A 14,402-nucleotide genomic window follows, 5' to 3' on the forward strand; every position below is an offset into this window, starting at 1 on the left:
ACCGTGAATCCGCAACGGTAGGAACTTCTGGACTTGAACCCCTTCATCCCTTCTTTTTGCCAAAGTGAATTACGGGGAAATGTATAACTAGGAACCATCTTGAGAGTTGCCTTTGCAATCAACTATCCTGGTCATGGAGGCTAGGTTGCCCCCCGCCTTGTCGAAGCAGCGGGGGCTGGGATGACCCAGCCAGCGGCTTCCTGTGACCCGTCCGCGAACTTTTAATCTCAAAGCTTTTTATGATGGCCCGTTCGTTCTCTTCTGATATCCGTCTTTTCCCCATGTGCACATGGACGCCAGAGTATCCCGGTGGCCTTGTCTCTCGTCAGTACTCCGTAAAGACGCCGAGCGCACTCGAACACGCTTGAATGGTGTGCGGTTTCCTACGGCTTTCTTCAATTCCACCGTAGCGATACCGCAGCGACACCGCAGAGCGGCCCGGCTTCCTCGGCCAGGCAGCAGCGCATCCACTGCGCCTGGCCGACGTCCACCCCTGACGCGGTAAAGAATAAGTGATTACGCAGGGGAGCGACTCCGAGCCTCACGAGGCACTGGAGTCGTCTGTGGTGCTTGTGAGAGATGCCTCTGATTCGGGGGGGTACATCAGGCGAGACTCATCGTCGCATCACGGGAACAGACTAACATTTCGTGAGACCCTTCTTCAGGTTCGGGCCGCGCGCTTCATTCACAAAGTGACACTATGGCCCAGCATCACCCCATTGGAAACCTGTCGTCTTCAGGGATCCCGGAAGCCATGGCCACGCATCGGCCCTCATCCGCCAGTCTGCCTCCGTCCCACCACACTGGGTACGTGTCTCCTGGTCCTGCGACGCACTATGGCCTTCCACGACCGTCTTCAGCTCTCCAGCGGCCGACAGGCGACCGGCACGCCCCTCCCAGCCCAGGGTACGCGGGCGTCGGAGGCGGCAACGCCTACCCTGCCGCCGCCGCCGCCGCTTATTCTCCGGCACCCTCTTTCTCTTCGCCCTCGCCTGCGGCAACCGGCAGCCGAGCAAATGCTGTCTCAGGTGGCTGCGCGGGTGACTCTGCGGGGCCGCCGGGTGCGACCTACATGCATGCAGGAAACTACGCTCCTTCGTCTGGGGGCGCCGCAGTCGCTTCCCACCCGCCCGCGTCTTCTGTGCCCTACGCGCACACGCGCGGCATGCCCCAGCAGGCTGCGTTCGCTTCTTCGTATCCCGCCTCCGCCGCGTCGAACGGTGGAGGGGCGTCTTCATCGACGGCCCACTTTGCGCAGCGCGGCGTAGGACGCGCTCCTGTCGCTCTCGGCAGCTCGTCCTCCTCTCCGAACTTCGCGAGCGAAGACATGGCTCAGCAATGCTCGCCTCACCTTCTTCACGCTGGCAGCCACGGGAGCGCACAGCAGCAGCGGCCAGCGGGCGCCGTCTCCCCTGCGCCTGTCTCCCAGATGGCCTCCGCTGCAGCAGCTCAGTATGCCGGTCGCAGCTCCATGCAGCCGCCTACGCCACCTTTCCATTCCCGCTCGCCGGCGGCCCCGCAGCACCCCGGCGGAGCGCCACAGGGTGGAGGCAGCTACGGGGCTAGCGCGGGGTCGTTTTTTCCAGGCTCACCTCTCGCGCCTCGCTCTCCGTACGCGCCAGACACTCCCTCAGCCCAACCACCGGGCCACGCGAATGCAGCTGCATTCAATGTGGCGAGCGCAGCATCGTCGGCGTACGCACAGCGGGCGAGCGCTTCGTCCTCCGACGTAGGAGGCCATCCATCACGATTCTATGCCGCCCCCTCCGCGTCGCGGCCTCTGGGAACTCCTGTACCCGGTCAGTCAGGGGCCTCCGCCCTCCCTTCCTGTGGGGCGGGGGCGCCGCCCGCGGTCGCTTCGGAGCAGCAGATGGCCTCGACGGCGTCGGCGCAATGCAGACGAAGTTCATCGCCTGCGTATTCGTCTTCTCTGTACCAACCTGCGTCGTGCCCTCCTCAGTCTTTCTCCCTTTCTCAGACCCCCGCTCCTGGGGCGGGGTTTGGAGGTGTCTCTGAAATCTACGCCTCGCACAGCAGCCGCAGCCTCGTGTCAGATGGGTCGCAGAACAGAAGTCCGAGTGGCCCTGGCGTCTCTGCTGCGGCGGAGGGAGGGGGCGCTGCGCTTCCCATCTCGCAATCCGCATCGTTCTCCTCGATGCAGCGGCGCGCTTCTACATCTGTCTCAGAAAGTGCCCCTCTTCACCGCACGGGTGGGGCCCCGATGCAGGGAGGGGACTTCTCTCCGCAGTTCCCGGGGGCACTTCGGCCGGGCGCGGGGTCGAAAGTACCCACTGCCTCCCCGCAGTCGTCTTACCCTCAGTCGTTTGGGCACGCGGGCCCGCAGGGGCCACCTGCGTCTGCATTTCAGGGAGGGCAGCAGGGGCCTCGGCTTCAGCAGGACTTGAGGGGCGTCCCGATGCCGGGAGGAAGCGGCAGAGGGTGTGGAGGGGACTTGCGGGCCGAAGAGTTGATCGGAAGACAGGGAACTGCGCACAGCCCAGGCCTGGAGGCGAGTCCTGCGCCAGGCTCTTCGTCTTTTCCAGGTTATGTCAGCCCTGCTGGCAGTTCGGTACGCCATCAGTCTTCCTTTGCCTCGCGGGCACCAACTCCCCCGCCGAATGCCCGCGCTGTGTCTCCTTTGAAGGCTGCTAACGCTGACGTGCATCAGGCGCCTTCAGTGTCTCTGTCAGGCGCCTCTCCAGAGGCACCGGGGGTCGCTGCGCCTGGCGAGAGCGCCCACTCCGCTTTGCTGGGCAGCGGCGGGTGTGGTGAGGCTGGGGCAGTCCGGAGAGGCCAGACAGGGTCGGCGTTAGCGGAAGCGTATTCTGCCTCGTCGGCATCTGTGCAGGGCCCTCGGTCGACGCCTCCTGGAGGGGCGCCCTCGCCGGGAGCCGGAGAGTCTTCTCTCCAGGCGCCCCGCGAGCCGCCTCACCCCTCCTCAGTCGGGCACCTCGCTTCTGCTTTCTCCTCGAAACCTGGTACAAGCGTGCCTTCAAAACCGGCTACAGCTTTGCCTTCTGGCTCGAAAACTCTGCCGGTGTCTTTGTGTGCGCGCGGGGGAGAGGGAGAGGTCGCTGGGGGCGGCGGGGGCGTCGCCACCCTGTCTGTCGCAGGTGCGACCGGAGGAACCGGCAGGCAGCTGCTGAAGACTCTCAACTTCTCCAAGACGCTGTTTGTGACTGAGTCCTTCACTGACAAGAAGCTGAATGTGGCGAGCAACACACTGCGGAAGAACTACGAAAATTTCGTCCTCATCAAAAGCAAAAACGCGATCGTTATCCCAGGTAAGGAGAAACTGCACTGGATGAAACTCGTCTGCCCACCAGGATGCAGGGATGCAGCGTTGCTCTTTGAATGCGGGGGGGGACGCGGAGGAGGCGGGATGCGCCATATGAGGTCGAGTGCGTGGAAGCGTTTTGGCGACGTATACCGCGCAGGCCTCGTCTCGGCGTGAAGAGGCACTGATTGTGTTGCAGAATCAGTAGGGCGGCGGGCTTCGCTGGGTAGACACGAGAGAAGTGAAACGCTGACTGCTCTTTGCGCGACCCCAGCAGGCCACATGGTGCATCCGGAAGGACTTGTGTTGGCCTTTTGGTGCGTTTCAGGCCCCAAGAAAACGAAGGACCAGCCCAGAGGCACAATTGTGGCTTACAACAGCGGATATATCGTCGCTGCGGCCACGCGTGAGCAGTTCGTGGGGATGAATTTGCCTTCCGCCTCAGCTGAAGCAGGAGGCGGGTCTGGAGGCAAGAAGGCCGGCGCGGTGCCCGCGTCGGCGCAGGCGAGCGCGACCACACAGCCGGGCACGGAGGCAGGCGGTACTTTTTCCGCAGCCGCGGCGGCGCAGACGAGCGCGCCGATTTATGCAGACTGGATTCGGAAGAAGTTTCGGTCGCATGACGCTGAGCCTCTGTGCCGCAACAATGGCTTCACACGCCCTTTGACCGTGGTGACGCGTGCAGACATAGAGCCGCCTCATGAGGTTTTCCTGGAAGAACTGCGCGACTTCCTCGTCCTGCACTTCCCTCATTGGCTAACCGCGTATGATCCGGAAGTCGCGCCTTGCCTCATCGTCTGCAAGGCGAATCCGAACCCTCAGGCTTCATCGCCCGCAAAGCCGACAGCATCCGTGAGGCAAAACACCTCCGGGGCGTCTCAGACCGACGCGGAGGGCGACGGAGGCGCGGTAAACAGCTTGCAGGCGAAACCAGAAGAATTGGTCAGAAACGCATCTGGCGGAGGGACTGCACGCGCAGACGCTGCCTCCTCAGCGCGTGCGCCTCGTTCTTGCAGCAGCGGCGGTATTCTCGGCACGTCTTCGGCGCCGCCCTTTTCCTGCCGGAGCAAGCGCCCCTTCTCAGTCGTGTCGGGCGCGTCAGGGGATCCTACGCAGTTCAGCTTGGAAATGGATAACGTCTCGCTGGCGTGGGGAGTCGACACTTCTCAGCTGTTTTTTCCTCATCTTCCGTCCCACGTGCATTTGTGGCCGCCCGAGGAGAAAATCGCGCAGTGGAGGCGGCGGGACGGAGAGGCTCGTGCGGAGAATTGCAGCTTTCTGCAGTGCAAGTTTGTCATTGGGGCTCGACACGTTATCGCCCATGGACTCAAAAGCCAGCAAGACGTGTACGCGGCAATGATGGAGTTCTGGCCGATTCTCAGGTATTTCACTGCGCCTTCGCATTTGCGCTTCCGGAGCGTCGGCGCCTCTGCCAGGGCTGCTGACATGCCTTGGGGAGACAACAGTGGAGGCCTGACTCCCTCCAAGAGCGAGACTTCGGGTGTCCACCGAAGGTTCGGCGAAGACGAAGCGTGGCCGAGGGCGGAGGTCGTGTCGATCGCTGCAGAGACGCCCCCAAAATCCGATATTCTGGGCGAGTCACGAAAGCGCGCGCGCGGCGGAGCCGGGGCGCCGAAGGCGCCACTGGCTGCGCCTGCGCGGCCTGCAGTGTCGCTTCCTTCGTGCCCCGTTGGACGCGGCGGCCTTGCCAAAGAGAGAGCGCTGGAGGAGTTCCGGAGCTCGCCAGCAGCCCAGGGTGACCCCAGAGCCGGCCGGGCTGAGGCGCCGTGGCCTGCCACTGCCGGCTCCAGTGACGGCTTTTCTTCGCGGACAGTGGAGGCGACGCTTCGCAGGGAGGGGGCCGCCGAAGGCGCGGAATGGACAGCCGAGGGCCGACCTGCGGCGCAAGCTGCGTTGTGAAAGAGGGTCACCGGACGAGCGCAGAATCACAGAGGCGCCGCTGAGAGAGTGAACGGACCTAAACCCTAACCCTAAACCCTCAGGGGTAAGAAACCCCAGATGCTTTTGCGTGGGCAAAGCGCCGTCTGCCACGTGCGTGAGCCTCGGGTTTTTTGGGGGAGAGGCATTCGCGGAAGGAGGCTCTTCGAAGACTGGTTGTTCTGCGTTCGCATGTGTGTCCGCGTGACGTCACACGGGCCTGGGAGGTGCTTGTGATGGCTGCTGTGCCGTCGCGTAAGGATACCGATGTCAGACGGCCCCGCCTGAGTTGTTGGTTCCCTCATCCCACATGAGAATGTATCGGCACGGTGGCTGGCGCAACTCAAGTATGCAGAGGATGACAGACTGTGCACGTGTGTCTGATATCCAACGGCGTCGCCACGGTCCCCCAATGGGTCTTTGAAACGAACGCGTTGTTTCCGAATCAGGTGCTTGTTTATTTACTCTCAAGATAACCCATTCCAGTGGCTCATCTAAGATTCGCTCTCGCAGGGTTTCCGAATTTCGAAGGCAAACACGCCGGGATGCAGGTCTCTACTTTTTTATTCGTCGAACATTAGCAGGACGACTGCGAAGCCATGCTTGTCGTTGGCAAGAGGCCGTGAGTCGTTGCGCGGGATACGTGCCCAGCGAAGACAGGGCGCCACCACACATACGAAGCTCGTCACCTCAGAGATAGGGTTTCTCTAACATGATCGTTGCGAGACGCGTGAGACTGCAAGGCAAAACCCTATTGGGGAAAGGCCCGCCGTTGGTGCGTGTTTGGTTTTCTGTCTCATGTGGGGGGAATATAGTTTAGTTGCCTTGTGATGTCACCCCCCGCCCTCCCCCCGTCCAGCTGTCATCACCTGGCGACAGCAGGATCCCACATTTCATGCAGCCCACCCCCTGATGCTTGATGTATTAAATTAGCTCATGAAACCGGAGGTGAACGGGCAGCCGTTGCTGATGGTAGCGCCGCGTGCGCAGGACAGGCACAGAACAAATACCCTCACTGGATAACACTCATTTTATCCAGAGGATACCGTGCAGTGCAGATGTTGGCACTCGAGTCACCGCGAATCGCTAACAAGACTGGCGCAAAAGCTTCAGGGTATTACACGGGGTCGGCGTAGCAACCCTGTTTCTCCCGGATGTCGGGCACCGGCTTCCTGGAGGCGCACAGCTGCATTTCATTGTTGGACGGTTTTTCGAAAAAAAACGCATCTTCGCGTATGAAAGCTGTCTTGAGTGTCTAGCCACGAGCACAGGAAAATTTACCTTGCACTGTTATCTCCCCCCTCCCCCCCCCCCCCCCCCTTGAATTCACAAAACAACTGCTGCTGCCACTCGGCTGTACTGAGTCTTGGACCCCCAGCAAGACTCATAACTATTTCTTACCTCAACCGTCTCGTATTCTGCGGCAACCGTGTGAAACGAGGAAACTGAGTATCTGGACAGCTCCTTGGTGCGTTCAAACTCTGTCCTGTTTTTCCGATCTCACTGCATTCGATGCCCAGATCGTTGGAGGATTTCGCAGCTCTCTGGGTCTTTCGGGGTCTACACCCGACTCGCCTGTTACGCGTTGACACTCATGGGAGACGCAGCGGGATCGACGCGCCACAAGCCATACTTTTTCCTCGTTAGCCAAGTGCTGCGGTGTATTCTTGGAGCATATGCGACAGTGGAGCAGTCCCCAGTTGAAAGCGCCCGGCTCGTACATAGAATCTCTTTCATTCTCGGGCTTGCCTCACCGTGCAGAAAAAACTGCCGCAGTCTACAAGATGTACCGTCGGCCTGGCTGGTGGTCAGCGGAGCGCCCACTGAAGGGCCGCTGACATGTCGCGTGGTGAGTAGATACAGAAGTGACCCGCACACGTGAACAAAGAAAGCGACGCAAGTGTTTTTTGAGATCTTGGTCATGAATCACTTCCGTGCCCCAGGGGGATGCTCTGCTTGCTGGCTTCGACCTCAGGTGAAGCGTATTTGAGGTTGGAACGCTTTTTTCCGCGCTCTCCGCATGTCCACGTCAATCTCGCGACTGCTGCTCACACAAGCGTCAGAACGCCAGAGACAGCCACGCGCCGCCTCGCGATCGAGCGGTCTTTTTCATTTCCAACTGTATTCCGTCGCCCGTCAGCAGGGCCAGTTTTTCCGAGGTAGTGGAAGGTAGCGGCGAAAGAAGCCGCAGGGTCCTCATGGTCAATTGAATTTACGGTGCCGCTCACGACGAGTCAAACTGATGCGGCGTGCAAAGCTGGTCGCTGACGTCGCTGACCGCTTGAGATCAGAACTCCGGTGCTAGCAATAGATTGAAGGTGTTACGTATAGCAAGGGAGTGTAGTACCGCGAGCACAAAGCGAAGGAACCATGGTACAATAGCTGTGTGTCACCAGGGCTCCTGTCCTTTTTGTGTGCTGGGGTTCCTCTTTGCGGCCGTGTGAGATCTTCGTGTCTTCCGCGGTCTGTTCCAGCATCACACCAAATGAGGGCACGTCGTTTCTTGAATCTTTTCCCCTCCTGTACGGTCTCACGTGCGGATGTGTGTCATGCAAACTACCATACCGTGTCATATGGGTGCAAGTCTCGGTTTTGCCGCGTCTTAGGTTCCCCCAATGGAGGGGTTTTAGGGCAGGTCATCGCGAGGTTTGGTTCGCGCAGTTCATTTTTTTCATCTGGTAGTATTTAGTCTCCGAGCATTCATTCGTTTTATGCGTGAAGGGTCTCTGATGTTTTCTGAATCGGCACACTTCCAAGGAGCGGCCTATGGTGCTGTATTGAGACAGAGACAAATCCTGTATCGACTCCCTGCTCACTTCTCACGAAGTCAACACTGGCTGTGTTGGCAGCGCGTGATGGTAGTGACGGCGGCTTCGTTTTCACCTTAGCCTGGTCTCTACGAAGGGCAGCAACTCTTGGGTCTCTTTCTTTCGTTTGAAGTCAAGCGAGAACTCGCTTGTTCTTTATTCGTACCCAATTGCAAAGAATAACAAAGGTACTGGTCTCTCTTGTTCAGTGGTTGGCTTACATTTTTGCCACTCAACCCTGATCGACGTGACACAGCGATGTGCTTCGCTGTGTCTACTCAGTCAGCCTTTAACGTCGTTTCTGTGCTTTCGGTAGTTTGCCGCGAACTGGATACCTCGTCTCGTCTTTTATGATAACTTTGCGTGAACTCCACCGAAAGTAGTACGTGACAGAGCTGGTTCAAGTGTCTTCCGACACCGTCCGCCACCGCCGATGTCTGGGAACTGAATATGAAGGACGACGACAGAGAGTCGCCCCGGCGTCCTGTTCAACGGGCGACGGCCGATTGGGGGCTGCGAAACATCCCAGGAGACGGTGTAGCAGTGTCAGGTGGAGATTTCCCATCTTTACAGGAAGTAGGTGCAGGACCTCCATTTTTCTCTCTTGGCACGGTACGCGCAGGATGTGTAACGGAGACGGGGGAGAATAAGCTTCGTTTGATTCTCGACCAGCATAAATGTTCTTTACCCTTGTTTCAGGAAGTGGGGGCTCACGAGGGAGAAGACATCCGTTCCTGCGATCGCCGCAGCGACTTTGTTGACTGTGGCTCTCAACAGAAGGCTCCAGTCTGCCCAACACGTGGAGAACAGCAGAGCACAGACACGATGACAAGAAGAGGAGCGAAGAGAAAGGGCGGGGCCATGCGGCCCACCAGGAAGAGAAACATGTTACGCGCAGGATGCAGCCCGTTGGAATGTCTTCCTTCCGGTTGCCTTTTCACGTTGTTTTCGTTCTTCGATGTGAGCCGCATTGCCGACTTTCGGCTGCTTTCGAGTACCTTGAAGGCAGCCGTGGATTCGCCCGGCTCCCTCGTTGAGTGCAGCGCGTTCACTGTAACGTCCAAGCTGGCCTCGACGAGCAGGACCCCAGAACGGAAAGAGTTATCCTGTTCAGACCGCCGTTTCTCATGCGCGTCGTCTTTTTGGTGGGGGCTTCTGGATCGTCCTCCCCATTTGAGGCGCCTGGCCATATGCCGTGATGCAATTGGCGCCTTTGAAGGTGGCGAGAGAACTTGCATTCCGCTGTCGTCTTCTCTTCGGTTTCTTCTACTTCTGCTTAGGCGTAACGCTGCTGTTCTCGAGACGCTGAAAATTACTTCACCGGATCTTCAGTGCCACCGCCTGGTGGGTCGGACTGAAAAGACGCCTCAACCGACGTCCGTGCATGCGCGAAGATGCGAACAACAACTGCGCCGCCGCGTAACGGCTGATGGCAGCACAAGGAAACCAGCACGCAGGACAAAGGCCCATACCGGCCCTCCTTATGCGCAGGGCGATGCAAGTGGAAAAGGAGCGACAGAGGCAACTGAGGCAGAAGGGGGTAGACTGCTTGAAGACACTTCAGAGAGAGGAGCGGACAGTGAACGGGAAAGCTGTAGTGATGGAGAAAGGAACGACTGCGGATGGGCGACAAGCCGAATCTCTCAAGCATCGCTGCCCGTCCGGGAGTGTGGTCAGGTTGCAGGCGTCCAGCATGAGCCCCTTCCTATGGGAAACACCGGCAACAGAGTTGAGGCGCTACAACCAGGAGAGGAGTATTTTAATTCATCTTCGTCATGGATGGTAGCACCTTCCAAGCCTCACCTGGCTCCGTCCTGGCTTCCCTTTGGATGGCATCCACTTTCTCCTGCATCTCGAAACTTCGTGTCCTCCGCTCGCGTCCCGCCCTTCGCCAGCTTCATGCCTCATGCGTCCGTTTCCTCCCTCGTCGAGCCTACGTCGCCCCTGTACTCTCCATATGATATCATTCATCTTACTTTGGTGTTTCCACGGCTATCGTCGCTCTCCCTGCTCGGGTGTCACTCCTTCTTATGGCTCCGTCTTTTGTCCAAATGCAGTTTTCCATCGTGTCAAGTCTTCTCTCTCGTTTGCCAGTGTCTCGGAGTACACGTTGCTCTTGCAGGCGAAGCGCGCAGCGAGGGCGATTTGTGTCAGCCCCTGCCGGCGAGCCGCCAGTGCTTCGGTGGAGGCGGTGAAAGGACGGGGGCTGCGCGAAATACCATGTCAATTGAAGGAGACATAGTGAATCTGCTTCTGTCGGCGCCTCTTCTGAGGTTTCTCCGTCTGGAGACTCGTCTGCCTGTCTCCCGTCGAGTTTGGCGCGCAGTCTTTGGAGGCTTTTACAGCACGCCATATGATGAAGAACGACGTTTTCCCGGCCTGACGCATCTGACGGACCTTGCAATAGGCGACCGATCAATTCTTCACGTGGCTGACGTTGTGCACGAGATAGTGAACTCACCCTCTCGGGTTACTATCGCGTTGCGGCAGCCCGTGTCTGAGTCGTTGCCTCCCGACGAGCCTGTCCCTTCGTCGGCGGTGCCTTCCCCGTCCGAGACGGTCACGGAGTCACAGGCGGAGCCTCATCGAGCGAGCGATGAGACCGGAGATCCACAGTTATTTTTGTCGCGAGATGCGCCGTTATCACCCCCGACATCTGATCCTCAGACAGACAGAACAGGCTTAACCCATGATGCAGCGACGCACAGCGTTTGCCAGCTGAGAAGAGTGTACCTTGGATCACTCGGTGGCAGCCAGGGAGAGGTGCCTTCCGTGGCCATCGCAAGCCTTGACGTTCTCATGCGGGCCTTCCCAGACTGTCACTTTGTTCTCGACACGTTTTTGGCAGGTTGTGAGGGACCGACCGGGGACGTTGTTGGGCAAGGGGGGCCAATAAGCGACGACGAGGAGGTTGCACGGCTTCTCCCTCGCGTTCTTCCTTACGTTCGCCACCTTCGGCTGCACTTTGATGACCCTAACAGTGACGTTCCGCTTGTTCCACGCAACACACGTTTTTACGAAACTTCCGATACAGCGCGAATCGCGGCGCGGGAAAACCGAGCTCCTTCACTGACGTGGCTCTCCTCCTCTCCACCTTCTGTCGCCCCTCATGCACGGCGAATCTCCGTAGACTTCTTGCATTTCCATCCTGAACGACATCAGGGGCTTTTCCATTGCAAGTTTGGTGCAGGGGCTCCGTGTCCGCCTGAGTGCGACCAGTCGCTTGGTCGTCGTCCTCCATCATCGTCTTCCACTCATGAGAGGATGGCTTGGGAAGTGCAGCAACGCCGAGCGCCGTGGCCCTCATTCTGCATAGAGGGCCTTCCGGAGCCCGCCTGCTCTCCCCCCGCTCGGCCTCGTCGCAGCTTCAGCCGTGCTTCTTCAGGGAACTGCGAAAGCAGTGGAGCGTCTCGCCTTCGCGAAAGATGCAAGAGACAGGCTGGCGCAGATGCTTCGTCGTCCAACGAACCACGAGTTCCTGCTGGCGCAGCGCCGGAGTGGGAGGTGGGAGTACCTCGTGCTTTCCACTCGTGTTCTGACGAAGCCACGGAGGGACACGAAAAACTGTCGGCACTCGCAGAGACCCTCGTGCTTCCTGTTCTCCGCTCAGATGCATTTCCCGCGTTCCTTTTGACTCCACAGCGCCCCCCGCGTCTTCTCGGATTCGCGACGAGCCGAAAGAGGCGCAGCAGATTGAGACTGCGGGAGACGCAAGGTGCGGACTGGCGGATGGCGGAAGAAGGCAGATATAATGGAGGTTCGTCCCCCAGACGTGCAGATGAACATGTCGGGAGAACTGGGAGCCAGGAAAATAGCGGAAGGGAAGATCGGCGCGCAGCTGGCCTGCCGGGAAGAGCGAGGAGAGAGAGGCTGGAGCGGGGTCGTGGGTGGGGGCAAGGGGAGGTGTGCGGTTTTTTAGGGGGCGCCAGAAGCGTCCTCGCCAGGTGTCGGCGAACGCGAGAACGCATAGATATTGATCTCCTGCATGCACTCTGCAAAGACCCTGCCCTGCGTGACAAAGTCAAAGGCCTCGAACTTCATTTGGACGAGCTAGTGGAGTCCCCGCGGACAGCCGCATTCGTTAGGGCGCTGGTAGATCTTCGAAAAAAAAAAGAGAGAAATGAATGTAGGCGCAGCTCCCTGGGCCGTGCGTCGGTTCAGACTGAGCGTGAACTCGGAGACCATCACGGCGAAGAATCTGCGATGGAAGGTGACATGCACCGTGTCGGCCTTGGGCGTAGCGTAACTTTTGTGGATACGGGGAGACGCAGTCTGGCCGTTTGGAAATCGTGCGGAGTACGAGACAGCGCAATGGACCTGAGGGACGGACGAAATGACGGCGACGCTGTAGAGATTTCTGAGTCACCATGCCTAGAGGTGCTTCGGCTTACCAATCATTGCTTGGGTCCCGACGAATTCCCAGGTGGTGCATACTCCATCACTCCTCCAGCTATTCAAGCGAACGAACAAAATGGGAGAAAATCTGACTGTTTCGCCTATCGGCCACGCAGCGTTGAGGAGCTCGGGGTCTGTGCAAAACTTCTCGGCTCGTTTAATTCTTCCCAGCCGGCCTCTGTGCCCTCTGAGAGGCTAGAGGGAGAGAAGATCGCTGCGCTGTTCAGCGAGCTTCTGCACTGGTATCCCGAGCTCGAAACGATAGAGGTCGAAGTCCCACCATTTCTCTTCGATGAAGAGGAAGACGAAGCGTGGCGCGAGGAACCTCCGCAGCTTGTGGCTGTAGAGAAGCTTCTTCGGTCCCTCGGTTTTGTTCGCTCCACAGTGGAGACGCCTGGCGCCAGTGTATATGAGCACGTCATCGTGTTCGAGCGACGGGAGAATATTTGGGGAGCAGCAGAAACATAGGGCACACACGGACAGGCACAGAGGATATCTGCAGGCGATGAGGGCGCCAGGAAAGGCAAACTACCAGCTGGCCTGAGGGGCACGGGGCTAGCGGTGGACTGGAATGAAGTGAGGCTGCTGCGTCCAGCAGAAGTGTGATGGAAATACAAGCAGAGAATGAAAAGCCAGCAGCCCAGCGGAGGGAGTGTGGCTCTGCGCAAGCGCCATTCTCCTCTTTAGCTATCTCGTGTAGGCCTCCTTCTTTTTCCATCAGCCATGCCTCCGAGTTTGCTGGTTGCTAACTAAGCGCGACGCTTACTTCACGTGCGTCCCTGGTCGTTCGTTGCCTCAGTGCAAAATTTCTAGGAGTGAGGATGTGTGAGGTTAGACAGTCTCCATAATGAAGCTGTCGGGCTCGGCTGCGTGAAGCCTGTGGAGTTAAAAAGGTCCTCGGGTTCTCCTCTCCTGGCTTCTTGTCTCACGTGTAAGATCTGCGCCGCGGTTGTCCTGGGATGTGGGAGGCCGCTGCGTACGCTAAATAGATCCCTCCTTCGTGATACACTTTTCTTCCTGTCCTGTGCCGCATCAGGAGCTCGGTGGCGCGGATTTTGTGTCTCCGCCGCAGTTCCGTGATTCCTCCACTGCGCAGGGAGGGAGTTCGTATACAATGTTGTCAAAACGCGAGAAGCAAGCAGCAAGGAGTTGGAGTGTATCTTGCCGCCAGCGTTCGAATTCAGGTGCCGTTTTAGTAGTGAAATCCATGCAAGACATGGACACGAGACCTTACTTTTCGGGGCTTCCCTCTCGCACGAACAGTCCTCCTCAGTGATTTGGTCTAAAGGGCGCTGCAGAGGTTCGCGGGCGCATGCAGCCGCAGTCCATTTTGCCTCAACACTTCAACTTCATGTCGTGCTTCCGTGTTTGCCCTAGGGAAGTTACCAGGTATAATGCCACTGGGACTCTTTTCGGTGTCCCTCGAGGGAGTTAAGAATCCTCGGCGTCTTTCAGTTTCTGTTCGTGGCTGGCGGTGGCGCGTCTGCTTGACGTGAGGATGAAGCTGCGAAGAGCCGTGCGACAACACACCCTGCGATTCCAGTTCTGTGGGAGGCGAGCCACCTTTTCAGGCGTTGAAGAACGCAGTTAACTCCCTGAACATCAGAAAAGCAGCGTCTCTTTCCCGCCAGAGAGGGCTCACAAAATCGATTCTCTTGCAGCCCGGCCGTATCACATGGAAACGTGCCCGAGCTCCGCAGACGGTGCATGAGAGATCGGCGGCGACGAGTCTTCTCGCACTGAAACCTACGAAAAAAGCGCTTTCCCGTCTTCCTTCCTCTTCCCTGGAAAGGCACAGAGAAGCCCACGAGTTCCTAAGAAGTCTAGTTTTCTCCTCCACCCCCGCGACGCAGCGGCAGAGCCGTTCGCAAATGAAGCTGCGGTTCCACAGCCCATACACACTCACTCAGCCGTCTGTGCATAGTCGACGATACGCCTCTGTCTTTTGAAGAAGATACGCCGCGCGAAAAAGATCTCTCGGAGCC

The 14,402-nt window shown here is 58.6% G+C and overlaps 2 protein-coding genes across 2 annotated transcripts; both read left to right on the forward strand.

Annotated features, from left to right (window-relative positions):
* Nucleotides 1–700: 700 nt before the first annotated feature.
* BESB_060650 (uncharacterized protein) lies at nucleotides 701–5,197 on the forward strand (the record flags this gene model as incomplete). Its single annotated transcript, XM_029364479.1, has 2 exons — nucleotides 701–3,284; nucleotides 3,606–5,197. 2 exons carry the CDS (start codon nucleotides 701–703, stop codon nucleotides 5,195–5,197), a joined length of 4,176 nt encoding a protein of 1,391 aa, XP_029219187.1.
* A 3,275-nt stretch (nucleotides 5,198–8,472) lies between these two features.
* Nucleotides 8,473–12,885, forward strand: BESB_060660 (uncharacterized protein; the record flags this gene model as incomplete). The annotated part of the gene is made up of 2 exons (XM_029364480.1): nucleotides 8,473–8,634; nucleotides 8,722–12,885. The coding sequence occupies 2 exons, from the start codon at nucleotides 8,473–8,475 to the stop codon at nucleotides 12,883–12,885; spliced, it is 4,326 nt and encodes a 1,441-aa protein (XP_029219188.1).
* Between the last annotated feature and the right edge of the window lie 1,517 nt (nucleotides 12,886–14,402).

This window comes from Besnoitia besnoiti, chromosome V (assembly GCF_002563875.1).
Source record: "Besnoitia besnoiti strain Bb-Ger1 chromosome V, whole genome shotgun sequence".
In the NCBI taxonomy this organism is placed as follows: Eukaryota; Apicomplexa; class Conoidasida; order Eucoccidiorida; family Sarcocystidae; genus Besnoitia; species Besnoitia besnoiti.